This window comes from Artemia sp. Qi Xiang Cuo, chromosome 17, assembly GCF_049724085.1.
Source record: "Artemia sp. Qi Xiang Cuo chromosome 17, ASM4972408v1, whole genome shotgun sequence".
Classification (NCBI taxonomy): domain Eukaryota; kingdom Metazoa; phylum Arthropoda; class Branchiopoda; order Anostraca; family Artemiidae; genus Artemia; species Artemia sp. Qi Xiang Cuo.
In genome coordinates this window covers 58,914,448-58,930,217 of record NC_142810.1, presented here as the reverse complement: position 1 = coordinate 58,930,217, position 15,770 = coordinate 58,914,448, and the positions used below count along the sequence as shown (strand labels likewise).

Here is a 15,770-nt window from a genome sequence, read left to right as displayed (position 1 = left end):
CCGCCTGTTTTCTGTTTCTAAGTTGGAAGGGGGTCGCAGATAAGGACATCGCGAGGTATAGTTCCAGCTGGTCGTCGTAGTGTGGTCCCAAGAATTTCATTCGTCGTTGTTTTATGATTACCGAGGGGAGGGCCTTCTGGGCACAACGCCTTCGAACCTCAGAATTTGAGATATGAAACCATCGGCTGACCCGTAGTATGTGTCTCATGCAGCGATGGTCAAATGCTTCTAGAGAACGTCTTTCTTCGGCCTTTAAAGGTGAAGTTTCACATGTATACAGCAAGATCACTAGACCAGTTGCCTTGTAGACGATCATCGTCGTTTTGATGCTAATTTCATGTCTCTTCCAGAGTGACTTCTTCGTGCTTGTGAAGAGACCCCATGCCTTTCCTATTCGAGCTCTAACGTCAGGTTCTGCACCTCCGTTTGGTGTTAGAATAGAACCAAGGTAGTAGAACTTTTCAACAGTTTCGATGGTTCCGCCCTCTAGTTGGAGATATGGGTTGTTTGTGGCGTTGGCTGTCATGATTTATAGTCTAGATCGCTGATCACGAGGCCAGCTTCGTTTGATATATATGAGACATCGTTCATCATCTTTTGGAGCTCAGCTGACGAGCTACTCTTGAGGCCCACATCATCTTCGAAGTCAAGGTCTGTCAGGACGATCGGGTTGTCTTCTATCTGACCGACGACAAATCCTTTGTGGGTGCAAAGCGAATCCTTCACTATCCAGTCTATTATTTAATTGAATAGAACTGGCGAAAGGGGGCACCCCTGTTTGACCCCTGACACAACGTAAAACTCCGTTGTTTCGCCATCGGCAGTTCGGACTTTTGTGACAGTAGACTCATAGGCTCCCTTGAGTATCTCGATCAGTTCTGCTGGGATACCATCTTCCACCATGATCTTCCAAAGCTCGGTCCTGATAAGGGAGTCGAAAGAGGCAACAAAATTGACGAAGGAGATGATAGCAGACAGTTAAAATCTCTCGATTTGCCGTAAGATTAGCTAGATAGAGAAAACATGGTCCGGACTGCCCCTTTCAGTTCTGAAACATGCTTGTTTTTGTCTTTAAAACATGTCTCGGGTGGCCTTAGAGCGGCTAAGGACGATCTTGCAAGACCTTCATGGCGAGGTTGATTAGTGATATACCTCGGTAGCAGTCCATCAAAATAATCCATACAAAGGGGGATAGAGCACAACCCTGCTTAATTGCTGATTCAATACAAAACCAGCTGCTGACCTCCTTTCCCACATTAACCGCAGCAGTGTTATTCTCGTACAAAGCACTAATTACTTTAATTTATTTTTCTGGATACAAGCTTTACTAAAGCTCTTCTATCAACAGAATCGAACGCTTGCTCATAATCTATAAAACTGAGGACCAAAGGTGTTTGACAAGTCAGGCACTTCTCAATTATTAGCCTAAGAGTGAAAATTTGGTCGACACATCCTCTATCTTTTCTAAAACCGCACTGTTCTTCTCTTAAAATTTTGTCTACGGCATCTCTCAGTCTAAAAAGTATCATATTACTAAGTAATTTACTGCCTACAGAGACCAGACTAATGCCTCGATAATTACCACACTCACTTTTATCACCTTTCTTATAAAGTGGCTTAATTAAGGTTTTCCTAAAATCGTTAGGTACTTCCCCTTTTTCAAAAATCATATTCATAATCTTCAGTAACTTATTTCTAACCTCAGAGCCACCATATTTAAGAAACTCATTTGCCACACAATCAGCACCTGGAGCCTTATTATTCTTTAATCCTTTTAGGACTGTCGCTAATTCCTCCTCAGAAAACAAATCTTCCTTTACATCCAAAGTCTCACAAACATTTTCATTTTCCTCTATATTTTTCCTACATAATAGCGCGGGGGATAACTTATACATCCCTGCTGAGATGCCATCCTCTCCGGGGGCTTTGTTATTTTTCATGTTTTTCAGAGCCCGCAGAACATCAGCAAATGACGGTGGCTGTAGATCTATTTCGTAGTGCTTCTTTATTACACTCTCAAAATGGGGTAGATCACATGGAGCTACTGTGGGATTAGGGACCTAGGAAAAATGTTCTTTCCACCTCTGAAGGTGGTCTTCTCCTGTCTTAATAAGGTTGCCGATTTTGTCTTTCAGGGAGTCTGTGGAGATGGGTGACTTGCGTGTTGTTTCCCTCAGTAACTTGAAAGTTTTCCTTAGATTGTGCGATTCTGCTGCTTATTGCATGTCAGAAGCCATTTGGGACCAGTATTTCTCCCTGTCGCAACGAGCAGACTGCTTTAGCAGCTTGCGAGCGTTTTTTAGGGGTTCTTTTCGGTCACTGAGAAGGGGTTGTTTATTTCCCTCTTTCCCAATTGTTTTGTCCGAGATCCGGAGCCTTTCTTTCCTCCTTGTGTGACCTAGAACCTGTTCAGCAGCCTCTTTTGTCAGGATTTACGGTTTGGACCATTAGTCTTCGATGTCTGTGTAGTCAGTAAGGGCTTCAAATCGGTTGTTAAGCTGTAGCTCGAAATAGGCCTGGATCTGTGAACTGAGTAGTTTTGATACATCAAACCGATCGGTTTATCTTCTTTTTGTGGGTGCTTAGTCTTTGACTGAATTTACAGATGAGAAGAAAGTGATCGGAGGCGTTTGTTGAGCCTGTATCTGCGCCTCTGTAGACTCTTGCATCCAGACATGAGCTCCTCCAACGTCTTCCGACGAGGAAGTGGTCAACTGGGCTTTGGTGACCCCGTCGTTAGATCTCCAGGTCACAAAGTTGTGCGTTTTGTGCTTGAACTGGGTGTTAACTAGACATAGGTTATTGTATTCTGCAAGCTGGAGCAACCTTTCGCCCTCGGAGCATTCATATCCAAAGTTATGGTGTCTAACCACTCCTTTGGTGTTTGCATCTGGTTTACCGACCCTTGCATTAAAGTCACCAGCGAAAATTAGTATGCCACGTCCTGGGACAGAGTCGAGTATTCTCTGCAGCTCAAAGTAGAATGCATCTTTGGCATCATCAGGGCTATCTCTGATAGGCGCGCAGACGGACAATATAGTCACGTTACTAATCCGGCCTTTCAGTCTCAGGGTAGAGGTTCTTGGTGACATTGGTTTCAAAGATACGACAGATGAAGCAGCACTTCGGGCCAGAAGTATTCCGACTACATGGGGGACACTCCTATCAGTTGCTACAAAGTTCTAAAATTTAAATGTTTCTGAATACCTGAGATTAACTGATTTTGTTAGTATTTCGTTCAATCTAGTCTCATAAAGAGAAAATATATTGGGACCATACTTTTTCATTTCATTAGCAAGGAGCATCTGAATTGGCTCGGCCTTGCAACTTCTTTCATTCCAAGAACCAACTCTAAGTTTCTTGGTGGGGATGATTAGACCATTTCTCAAATCAGGTATCATCCGAACCTGGTCGACATCGGCTACTGCGGACGCCGTAGTATTGATCGCTATATCTGAATCTTCTGTATCCATTAGTGTTTCATGGGAATTTTCTTGACTAGCAGCTCCCCAAACCTCCGGCGCCCCGTTGCGTTAGCCGTTCTACTGGTCGCGCTAAGCAACCAGCAGAACGTTTTCCTACCCCAACATTATGAGGTGAAATTTTGGGTTCTCCTCTAGCCTCACTAGGGACGGGGGCGTGAATCATAGCTAAGAGGTCCCAACCTTAGCTTGGAGCACTCGAGCTTATCAGGACCTATTTCCCCGTAGGAGAACTAGTGGTTGGTATGCATCAAGTCACTACTATGTATTCATTATTATGTATGCATCAAGTCACTATTATGTATTTCGCATGTTTTGCTTTTCTGTTGCCTACCTACATTATCCCTCCTCTTATTTACTGAAGGAAAATGGCTATTAATACTACTACTAACAATTCATTGCAGCACCAAGACACCTGAGGCCAACACGGCTGCGCAAACACCTCTTCCATCCCAATCTGGTCAAAGCCTCCCTCTTTACCCTATCCCAAAGAGTACCAATTTCTTTTAAATCCTTCCCTTACGACCTCTTCCCGCCTCATTCGGGGATGACCTATATTTCGTTTTGCCATAGATGGATAGCCGGGTAACCTTTGGAAATCTGTCATGCTTCATCCAAAAATGGGTCTTAGCCATTTCAACCTTACTATCGTCATAGCCCTAGAAAACGGGGAAGAACCACAGTCTCCGTATAACTTGTCGTTTGGAATAGGATCAGTCAAAGGGGGACTCAAAACTATCTGTAGACAATTCCTCTGGATATTTTGAACTTCTTCTTATTCTTCCAAATTTTTTTCAGCTGAAAAAATTACTCTGGGCCTTAGCTAATGTATTTTTAAAATACTCAAGGCACCCACCGACCTTACTAATAATGTTACCCAGATAACTGAAGCTATCCATTTGATCATCTTCTCGTTACACAACCTCACCTCTTCACCTTCACTTATTCCTAATTAAAGCGATTTGTTCTTCTGAAAAATAATTTTCAAACCTATTCTGGCACCCTGAACTCTTAACACCTCCAAAAAGCCATTCATACTACCAACATCATCTAGGATATTCAAACAATCAGCATAATCTAAGTCTAAGAGAGTTTAGCTTCCAATTTGCTTCCGTGCTCTATCATACCCTTTGTTGTGCTTCTTAGGAAAAACCCCATCAAAACAATCCATTATTGGGAAGGAGGAAAAGGATGGGGTCTGTTCTCCACCACTATTTGAGATCTCTAACACCATCAGTGCAACGACTAGCGGTGCCACTAGAATATAGTAACGCGATCAGCGGCCACATGGTTTCTACGTGTCGCGCCCTCGCCGATTTCCGACAATCGATAGAGTTCTGACAAGTGTACTTCTCCCGCGGTGCGAAAGTGCCACGCTAATGGGTCCAGAGCTTAACAAGCTTCTGAAACATCTTTTTTCCCTCCAGGAAAGATATCTCCTATCACAGGACTCTCTCTGTAATCCAACTTTCTCTGCGAACTCTAGTCACTACCTAGGCTAATCAAGAAATCAAGAAGTCACAAGTATACAATAAAATAAAAGCTTACTATTCACATCAGACTCATCACAAGAACTGAAAAATAACTTCTCCTCACCAGACGAAAAAAAATTCACCCAGGGTGCGGCCTGGGAGGACCAACCAATCAAAACCTTCACAGGGTGCGACATAAAACTGGAATGTATCGGTTAATTCTCCCTTTCACCCACAATCGAATTTCAGCCAAACTGGCGTTCAAAAACACCTTTTTAACAAGGATGACTGCTTAGTTACCATCCAGCTAATTTATCTGTCTACGAAAAAGAAAGGGAAAACCCTCAATTATTACTATAAGGAGAAAACCAAGGATTAAGAAGTAAAATTAAGGGGTGGGGGGCTGGTGTCACAGGGAGAGTGGGGATAATTTAAATTAATTAAAGAAGCGCAAAAAAATATCTGATAAAAAGGAGTCAGCGGCCACAACAATTAGGATAGAACACAATCCTTCGAGTCAGCGGCCACAACATCAATATAAATTAGGATAGAACACAATCCTTCTTTAATTCAATAACAAACCAGCTAATAACCACTGTCAAATAAACTTAAAAATCACAAAGCAGAAACCTACAATTTTCTGGAGCAACCACAGAAATAATTATACGTTGCACAAAACGTATATTAGTGTTTTAATGTTCTGCATGTTCCATATGTCCTATTGTTTCCGTCAGTCACCTATATTCATCTCATTCCCGAAGGAAAATAGATAGTAGAATAAAAACTGAAAATCACAGTGCACAAGCCATTAAGTTCTGGGAGGTCGATGCCTTGGTTCAATGTTCCGAGTAATATTTAGGGATTAAAATAAGTATTTTGATGTCTTGCATGCTTCACTTTTTTACAGTCTGCCTATATCCTTTGTCGTGTTATTTCATTTGCCACAGGATGCTATATTGGGGAGCATAAACGGATCGGGAAACAGAAATTGGGAACATTTAGCGTTGATTAAAATTAGTGTTTTGGTATTTGCGCTTCTCAATTTTTTTTTTGTCCGACTCACCTATATCCTCTCATATATCATTCAATATGCCCCAAAAAACTAAATTACAGAATACAAGCTAAAAGTCACGGAGTACAAGCTTTTAATTTTATGCAATATCTATGGCCTAAGTTTAACATATCGCAATACACGGATAAGTCAGAGCTTTAATGTTTTGCATGTTCTATATTCACATGTGTTACATATTCATATTAAAAAAAATATGAAAATTAACAAAAAATTTTAATTGCCTTTAAAAACTTTTGAAAGCTACGCGTCAAAACTCACGCTTTGAAAGCTATGTCTAAATTTCATTTATCTTTCAAACTGTTCTCGATTTAAAAAGCTACGTAGCTTTTTATTCCTAATCGTCTTTGAAAGAATTCAATTAATTTGTGAGTAAGCAATCGATATCGCAGAATATAAATATTTTAAATAAATAAAAAATCTATAAAGAATAAAGAGCCTATAAAGAATAAATAAAATATTTTAAATAAATAAAGAAATATCGTCAGTATCAAAAGGTCGTACCGCGATAATTGTTAAGTTTTCAGAAGAGCGATTAAAAAACCTCACAACTTTTTTATTTCCCCTCAGATAACTGTAAAACAAAAGCAGATTGTTATTTTTTTGTTTTACGGTTATTAGAGGGAAATAAAAAAGTTCGTAGGTTTTTAATCTGCTCATCCGAAAATTTAAAATTATGGAGATAAGTCCTTTTTTTAAGTAAGTAAGTAAGTAAGTCTATTCGCCAATAAATACAAATTTGAAATACAATGCTCTTATTATCCCTCGAAAGGCTCCATGGCCAAGGATACAGGGGGGATACAACAACAACAACAACAACAGAATCAACATAAGCAACAACTGAAAAAAAACTACAACAAAAAAAACTATATGCTGACAAAACAATAGATTTACCCAAGAAAAATATTTTTGGCATATATAACGACAATATCACTAATAATCAACGTCAATTTAAGAAGTACTAGTTTTTATATGCACCTTCTAAAAGTTCCAAAAATTTATCAATTCTAAATAAATAATTTTTCCATCTAATATCAAATAGAAGTACCACATTTTATGAAAGTTAGATACCTGCTATTTGCTTCAATAAATATCAATGAATACCAAAACCAACGGTAAATTACACATAAAAATAACAAATGCTTCAATATATTCTCCCCCGTAAGGCTCTATGGATAAAACCCAACTGGCCCAACAGAACCCAAGTTTGTTTTTGAAACCCAACTGCCGATATACAAGTAAAGAATTTGCGGAGTGCAATAAATGCAATAAAATATGACTTTCCATAATCAGCAGGTTAGCGATTTTATTTTATTTACCAAATTTATTTACCAAAATATCCAAAATTTACCAAAATATTATTTGCCAAAAGATTTTATTTACCAAAATATCTAACAAATCAGCACACAGATTTTTTTTTAGAACATTCATTTTATTGTCTTTTATTATCCATGCGATTAAAATAAATTAAAAAGTGGGCGGATTCCTAAAAACTATCGATAAAGAGACTCCCAAAGTTGTTTCCAAGGAACTGTGAGACTAATTTGAACTGGGAAGTATGATAAATCTCTGGTTAAAGCTGAGAGCTGCCTCCACATCTGTATCTCCCTGTTAGAAATCCTTTTTTTTAATTATTTCTATTCTATTTTAGAGCTGTGGAGCTAGCACAGAACCTTCGAATTAGAACTTGACTCACAATATTGTGCATCACAAAATAATATTGTTTTAATTAAAAGGAGAGTTAAATTAGAAGGGAAACGGAGACATTTGGTTTGAGGTATCTCAGCACAAATTACGCAAAAAGATTTAAACTTACGGAATGTTTTTAGGTCTACCAGAAAAAACAGGTCTAAGTTTTGCAGCTTTCTCCTTTTTAATCCAGAGCTGGTTCTGTTCCATCCAGCGTTTCTCCGTTCGTAAAATCGTTTTAGAAATGATTTTTCTATTTTAGAAATTTGCAGCTGGTAAAGAATCTTGAGGCTGGCATATTCATCACTTGAATCTAAGCGTTATGTGATCACAAAAACAACATTAATATGCCTCATTTTCACAAAAATTGCAAGATAAATTAATCATAAGGACAGATAATTTTTGTTACAAATTTTGAGGTATCTCAACACAAATTTTACGAAATAAATTTCAAATTTTTGAAAAAGTATCAGCCTGCCAAAACACGGCTTTGGTTCGTTTTTCAAAAATTCAGAAAATTCACACTTTTTGAAATAAAACTAAGTTAGGTTTCTGGAATAACTTAAGAACCCACTCATATATTCCTCGTCAGCAGTCCTGTTCTAATATAATTTCTTTTCTATTTTAGAGTTTTTATGGGCCGGCGAAAAAAATCCCAAATTTTTGAAAAAGTATGAGCCTGCCAAAACACAAACACTTTGGTTCATTTTTCAAAAATTCCGAAGATTCACACTTTTCGAAATAAAATTAAGTTAAATTTCTGGTATAACTTAAGAAACCACTCATATATTCCTTGTCAGCAGTCCTGTTTTAAAATTATTTCTTTTCTATTTTAGAGTATTTTGGGCCGGCACAGAATCCGCCACCAAATGGGCAGGCTATATAAGTGGCGGTATCCAAGCTGGAGAGAGAGCAGCAGCCGAAGTTATTCATAATTTGTTCCCCGGTTTACTCAGCAATGACGAAATGAAACAAACTTGGTATGATCCTAATCGGTGGGTACAAATTTTTTCTCCTTATTAAAGAAATAATACATTCCTTCGTTTTTTTTCAAATATGTCCTTATAGTTAAGAAAAGTATTATACTACTAGACATCAAACTACGCTATTACAGGGAGGGGCACTAATTGGGAATTGGAAAGGGGAGGAGCCAATTTTGGCTCCTCCCCCTTAGATTTTGAAGAATAACTTTTTAGGGCATCATCATTGAAACAGCTGCCACCCCTCATAGACTTAAAAAATACATTTTTGCTTAACCTCATTTGTAGAATTCTTGTCCCTCCCACATTTTGGGAAATTGGTGTTCCTGATCACAAGCATTACCTCTGCGATTTTTTTGTCATGTTTCACAGCTTCCTGTAGGAGTGAGGATCAGGCTCGGCAAACTCATTTAATCGTGTAATTAATAAATAAAATTAATCGTAATTAGTTAATTAGTTGTAATTAATTTATGAAAAAATATGCGCCTAGCATATTCCACCTTTCACATTTTCACTGTATTCACCATCCTTACGTTTAATATAGTCCAGATAAATGAAGCTATCCACTTGATCTATTTTTTCGTTACTCAACATCACCTCTTCACTCTTATTTATTCCTCGTCTAAGCGGCCTAGTTTTCTTAACATTAATTTTAAAACTTTTCATGCACACTGGACTTTAAAATTTCTGAATTATTTTTTATTTTGCTATTATTTTTAACTAAGAATTCAAATCATATGCATAAACTAAATCGAGTTTTATCTCCCCAATTAATTTCATGTTCTCCCATAGCCTTTGCCTTGTTCTTCAGGATAGTCCGTCAGAATAACCCGTGCAAGCATGGACATGACGAAACTATGCTTAACCCCTGATGCAGCACTAACCCAGTCACTAGCCTTGCTCCTTACCTTAACCGCACCAATATACTTATCGTACATAGCACTAAGCAGTTTAATATACTTATTTGGTATACCAGGACAGGACCTTCACTTAAACTTGTCTATCAGCTAAACCAAATGCCTATTCATAATCTATAAAAATTGAGGACAAAAGGGTGAGGATGATTCAGATAATGATTCTCAATTATATATTTTAGTCGACAACTCTCTCCTTCCTAAAACCGGGCCTTTCTTTTTTTGATACTTTATCTCTTAGTCTAATAATTATCATCATGCTAAGTAATATGCTCCCTACAGGTACCAAGCTAATAACTCTGTGATTACCACAGTTAAAGAGAGATCTGTTTAAAGCTTTCCTAAATTCACTAGGTACTTGCACTTTGTCGAAAATCATGTTCATAGTCTTCATGTTCAAAAAACCTCATTTACTATATTACAAGCAACTGGATTAACTAATCCTTAATTGATTGTTTATTCAATTATTTTTTTAATCCTTTTGGTATTGTATCTACCTCTTCTTCGCAAAATAAACAGTTCACTTTCAAATTAGAAATTTTAGGAGTAAATCTAGATATGAGTACAGCTAAATATGTTAAGCTAAATATTAGCTTTAAATACGAGCTTAGCTTATATTAGCTACTTGGTATGCATGGGCGCCCATAAGCTGAATTTTAGGGGGGGGACTTAGGTCTAGTAGGCACTTCCAATGCTTTATAGGCCTAATGGGAATCTAAAAAAATATGCAGCAGAATCATTCAGCCAGGGGGGGGGGGCTGGAGCTCCCCTCTGCCCCCCATATGGGCACCCATGTTGGTATGAACTTAGCTAAATATGAGTACAGTGGTAATGTGAATCTTTTCAATATGTAGATATTCTACTTTCACAGATTTGCACAAGTCTAAATTAAATTGTACCTGCGCTCAGGCAGGGGGAACCTTATAAGTGGAATTGGAATTAGGATACTGAAAATACCTTACCTGTTTTTTATTGGGTATAGGTTTATAGACTATTTTGTGTTCAAGAAGTTTTTTTTATTAGGGTGGCTAGTACTCCGGACTGGAAATCCTGAGGTCAGGGGTTCAAGTCCTGGTGACACTGGTTATTTGGTTTGAAACGGAGGTCAATGGTGTGACTGTAAGCTCAGCCAGAGTCGACCCAGCTCTAAATGGGTACCTGGAGAAACCTGGGGGAAAAACACGGGAAGTGTCGGATGATTTGCCCCCAACCACGCATTACGCTCCCGGCCGAAGGGATTGAGTCGGGAAATTGGTACCTGCGCAACGCAGACCATCGGTCAGCATGCGAAAACGAAAAAGAGAGAATTGAAGTATTAATTCATAAGAGAGAGTAAAGAAAAAAAGAGGGTATAATAAAGAGAGAGTATAAAGAGAGGAAAATGAAGAGTAAAATAAGAGAGAGTATAAAGCTCTTTGAATTATCAAGCTCTTTGGCTCCTATTGATGAAAACAAAAAATTGATTTGAATTTTAACAAAATAAAGCTTAAAGAATAAAGAGTGAGAAATGAAGAGTAAAATAAGAGAAAGTATAAAGCTCTTTGAATTATCAAGCTCTTTGGCTCCTCTTGATGAAAACAAAAACTTGATTTGAAGTTTAACAAAATAAAGCTTAAAGTATAAAGTGAGAAATGAAGAGTAAAATAAGAGAAAGTATAAAGCTCTGAATTACCAAGCTCTTTGGCTCCTATTGATGAAAAAAAAACTTGATTTGAAGTTTATCAAAATAAAGTTTAAAGTATAAAGAGTGAGAAATGAAGAGTAAAATAAGAGAAAGTATAAAGCTCTGAATTATCAAGCTCTTTGGCTCCTATTGATGAAAACAAAAACTTGATTTGAAGCTTAACAAAATAAAGCTTAAAGTATAAAGAGTGAGAAACGAAGAGTAAAATAAGAGAAAGTATAAAGCTCTGAATTATCAATCTCTTTGGCTCCTATTGATGAAAACAAAAAATTGATTTGAAGTTTATCAAAATAAAGTTTAAAGTATAAAGAGAGAAAAGAAGAGTAAAATAAGAGAAAGTATAAAGCTCTGAATTATCAAGCTCTTTGGCTCCTATTGATGAAAAAAAAAACTTGATTTGAAGTTTAACAAAATAAAGCTTAAAGTATAAAGAGTGAGAAATGAAGAGTAAAATAAGAGAAAGTATAAAGCTCTGAATTATCAAGCTCTTTGGCTCCTATTGATGAAAACAAAAAATTGATTTGAATTTTAACAAAATAAAGCTTAAAGAATAAAGAGTGAGAAATGAAGAGTAAAATAAGAAAGAGTATAAAGCTCTTTGAAATAACAAGCTCTTTGGCTCCTCTTGATGAAAAAAAAAACTTGATTTGAAGTTTAACAAAATAAAGCTTAAATTATAAAGAGATAAATGAAGATTAAAATAAGAGAAAGTATAAATCTCTGACTTAAAAAGCTCTTTGGCTCCTATTGATGAAAAAAAAAACTTGATTTGAAGATTAACAAAATAAAGCTTAAAGTATAAAGAGTTAGAAATGAAGAGTAAAATAAGAGAAAGTATAAAGCTCTGAATTATCAAGCTCTTTGGCTCCTATTGATGAAAACAAAAAATTGATTTGAAGCTTAACAAAATAAAGCTTAAAGTATAAAGAGTGAGAAATGAAGAGTAAAATAAGAGAAAGTATAAAGCTCTGAATTATCAATCTCTTTGGCTCCTATTGATGAAAACAAAAAATTGATTTGAAGTTTATCAAAATAAATTTTAAAGTATAAAGAGAGAAATGAAGAGTAAAATAAGAGAAAGTATAAAGCTCTGAATTATCAAGCTCTTTGGCTCCTATTGATGAAAACAAAAACTTGATTTGAAGTTTAACAAAATAAAGCTTAATGTATAAAGAGTGAGAAATGAAGAGTAAAATAAGAGAAAGTATAAAGCTCTGAATTATCAAGCTCTTTGGCTCCTATTGATGAAAACAAAACTTGATTTGAAGTTTAACAAAATAAAGCTTAAAGTATGAAGAGAGAGAAATGAAGATTAAATAAGAAAGAGTATAAAGCTCTTTGAATTATCAAGCTCTTTGGCTCCTCTTGATGAAAACAAAAACTTGATTTGAAGTTTAACAAAATAAAGCTTAAAGTATAAAGTGAGAAATGAAGAGTAAAATAAGAGAAAGTATAAAGCTCTGAATTACCAAGCTCTTTGGCTCCTATTGATGAAAAAAAAACTTGATTTGAAGTTTATCAAAATAAAGTTTAAAGTATAAAGAGAGAAATGAAGAGTAAAATAAGAGAAAGTATAAAGCTCTGAATTATCAAGCTCTTTGGCTCCTATTGATGAAAACAAAAACTTGATTTGAATTTTAAAAAAATAAATCTTAAAGTATATAGAGTGAGAAATGAAGAGTAAAATAAGAGAAAGTATAAAGCTCTGAATTATCAAGCTCTTTGGCTCCTATTGATGAAAACAAAACTTGATTTGAAGTTTAACAAAATAAAGCTTAAAGTATGAAGAGAGAGAAATGAAGATTAAATAAGAAAGAGTATAAAGCTCTTTGAAATATCAAGCTCTTTGGCTCCTCTTGATGAAAACAAAAACTTGATTTGAAGTTTAACAAAATAAAGCTTAAAGTATAAAGTGAGAAATGAAGAGTAAAATAAGAGAAAGTATAAATATCTGAATTAACAATATCTTTGTCTCCTATTGTTTAAAAAAAAAACTTGATTTGAAGTTTAACAAAATAAATCTTAAAGTATAAAGAGTGAGAAATGAAGAGTAAAATAAGAGAAAGTATAAAGCTCTTAATTATCAAGCTCTTTGGCTCCTATTGATGAAAACAAAAACTTGATTTGAAGCTTAACAAAATAAAGCTTAAAGTATAAAGAGTGAGAAACGAAGAGTAAAATAAGAGAAAGTATAAAGCTCTGAATTATCAATCTCTTTGGCTCCTATTGATGAAAACAAAAAATTGATTTGAATTTTATCAAAATAAAGTTTAAAGTATAAAGAGAGAAATGAAGAGTAAAATAAGAGAAAGTATAAAGCTCTTAATTACCAAGCTCTTTGGCTCCTATTGATGAAAAAAAAAACTTGATTTGAATCTTAACAAAATAAAGCTTAATGTATAAAGAGTGAGAAATGAAGAGTAAAATAAGAGAAAGTATAAAGCTCTGAATTATCAAGCTCTTTGGCTCCTATTGATGAAAACAAAACTTGATTTGAAGTTTAACAAAATAAAGCTTAAAGTATGAAGAGTGAGAAACGAAGAGTAAAATAAGGGAAAGTATAAAGCTCTGAAATATCAAGCTCTTTGGCTCCTATTGATGAAAACGAAAAATTGATTTGAAGTTTATCAAAATAAAGTTTAAAGTATAAAGAGAGAGAAATGAAGAGTAAAATAAGAGAGAGTATAAAGCTCTGAATTATCAAGCTCTTTGGCTCCTATTGATGAAAACAAAAACTTGATTTGAAGCTTAACAAAATAAAGCTTAAAGTATAAAGAGTGAGAAATGAAGAGTAAAATAAGAGAAAGTATAAAGCTCTGAATTATCAATCTCTTTGGCTCCTATTGATGAAAACAAAAACTTGATTTGAAGCTTAACAAAATAAAGCTTAAAGTATAAAGAGTGAGAAATGAAGAGTAAAATAAGAGAAAGTATAAAGCTCTGAATTATCAATCTCTTTGGCTCCTATTGATGAAAACAAAAAATTGATTTGAAGTTTATCAAAATAAAGTTTAAAGTATAAAGAGAGAAATGAAGAGTAAAATAAGAGAAAGTATAAAGCTCTGAATTATCAAGCTCTTTGGCTCCTATTGATGAAAACAAAACTTGATTTGAAGTTTAACAAAATAAAGCTTAAAGTATAAAGAGTGAGAAACGAAGAGTAAAATAAGGGAAAGTATAAAGCTCTGAAATATCAAGCTCTTTGGCTCCTATTGATGAAAACGAAAAATTGATTTGAAGTTTATCAAAATAAAGTTTAAAGTATAAAGAGAGAGAAATGAAGAGTAAAATAAGAGAGAGTATAAAGCTCTTTGAAATATCAAGCTCTTTGGCTCCTATTGATGAAAACAAAAACTTGATTTGAAGTTTAACAAAATAAAGCTTAAAGTATGAAGAGAGAGAAATGAAGATTAAATAAGAAAGAGTATAAAGCTCTTTGAAATAACAAGCTCTTTGGCTCCTCTTGTTGAAAACAAAAAATTGATCTGAAGTTTAACAAAAACCCTCATTGCTAGCTAGTTAAGATAGAAAGATAACATTTTTCTTTTTCAGGTCATTCCAGGTTAAAGCATCACTATAAGAAGTATTTGACGTGCGATACGACACTGCCAATCCTATTACAAAGTTTTAATTCTTTGTTTTAAAGCTATGTATTTTATTAAAATTTATTCTGCATTTGGGTAAATTTTGTCCTTATTTTTATTTCACATTAGACATGTAAGATAGCTTAGCTTGGAGCTGAGAATCAGAAAGTGCCTTCAATTTCAGAGGAGACGGATAAATTTTAGTGGTTGAAGTCAGAGTTGTCACTCCTGGTAAAAATGTACCATTTTACGAGGTAAACTTTACTAAAGTGTAAATTTTACTATTATTTTCATTTTGGTTTAGACCTCACAAAAAAACAAAAGATAAGAAAATCAAAGATGGACTTTTACAAGGCCAACGAAAATATTAGATGAAACAAAAGAGATATTTCGAGAGAACAACCGCCTCTCTTCTTCCACGCTAAAAAAAAAAAAAAAAAAAAAAAAAAAAAAAAAAAAAAGGAAACACGCTCACATTGCCTGAACAAAAATATGGACGAAACAAAACTGGATAATGGAAAGCAAACCTAGAAACTAAATAACGGAAAATCATCAAAAATAACAACCTGATAAAACCAAAATGAGCCGAATTAAAAATTGAAAAGCCAAAAATCTTAATTCCAAACTCGAGTCAATCACCCAAAATCTTTAATTAGCAAAAAACGATCGGAAAAGTAAAACATAAAATTTTGACTTGTTTTAAGTAGTGCGGTCTACTGCTACCACCACTGCTACTGCTACAGCACCTAACAACTCCCTGCAACACCAAGCCACCTGAGGCCAACACAGTTACCCATGCTCATCTTCCATCATAATCTATTCAAAGCCTTCATCTTAAAACCTTCCCAAGTAGTCCCTTAAATATTTCCCTACGACATCCTTACATTCAGGCAACC

At 35.2% G+C, this 15,770-nt stretch overlaps 1 protein-coding gene across 2 annotated transcripts in view; it reads left to right on the top strand.

The window, feature by feature from the left end:
• Positions 1-14,975, top strand: part of LOC148942413 (putative flavin-containing monoamine oxidase A) — an 82,336-nt gene extending 67,361 nt beyond the window's left edge. For both annotated transcript variants that reach the window (XM_089103747.1, XM_089103746.1), the window contains exons 8-9: positions 8,549-8,707; positions 14,843-14,975. In XM_089103747.1, coding sequence (XP_088959873.1) covers positions 8,549-8,707; positions 14,843-14,870 — 187 coding nt within the window. In that variant the 3' untranslated portion in view covers positions 14,871-14,975. The remainder of the gene's footprint in view (positions 1-8,548; positions 8,708-14,842) is intronic.
• Positions 14,976-15,770: the final 795 nt, after the last annotated feature.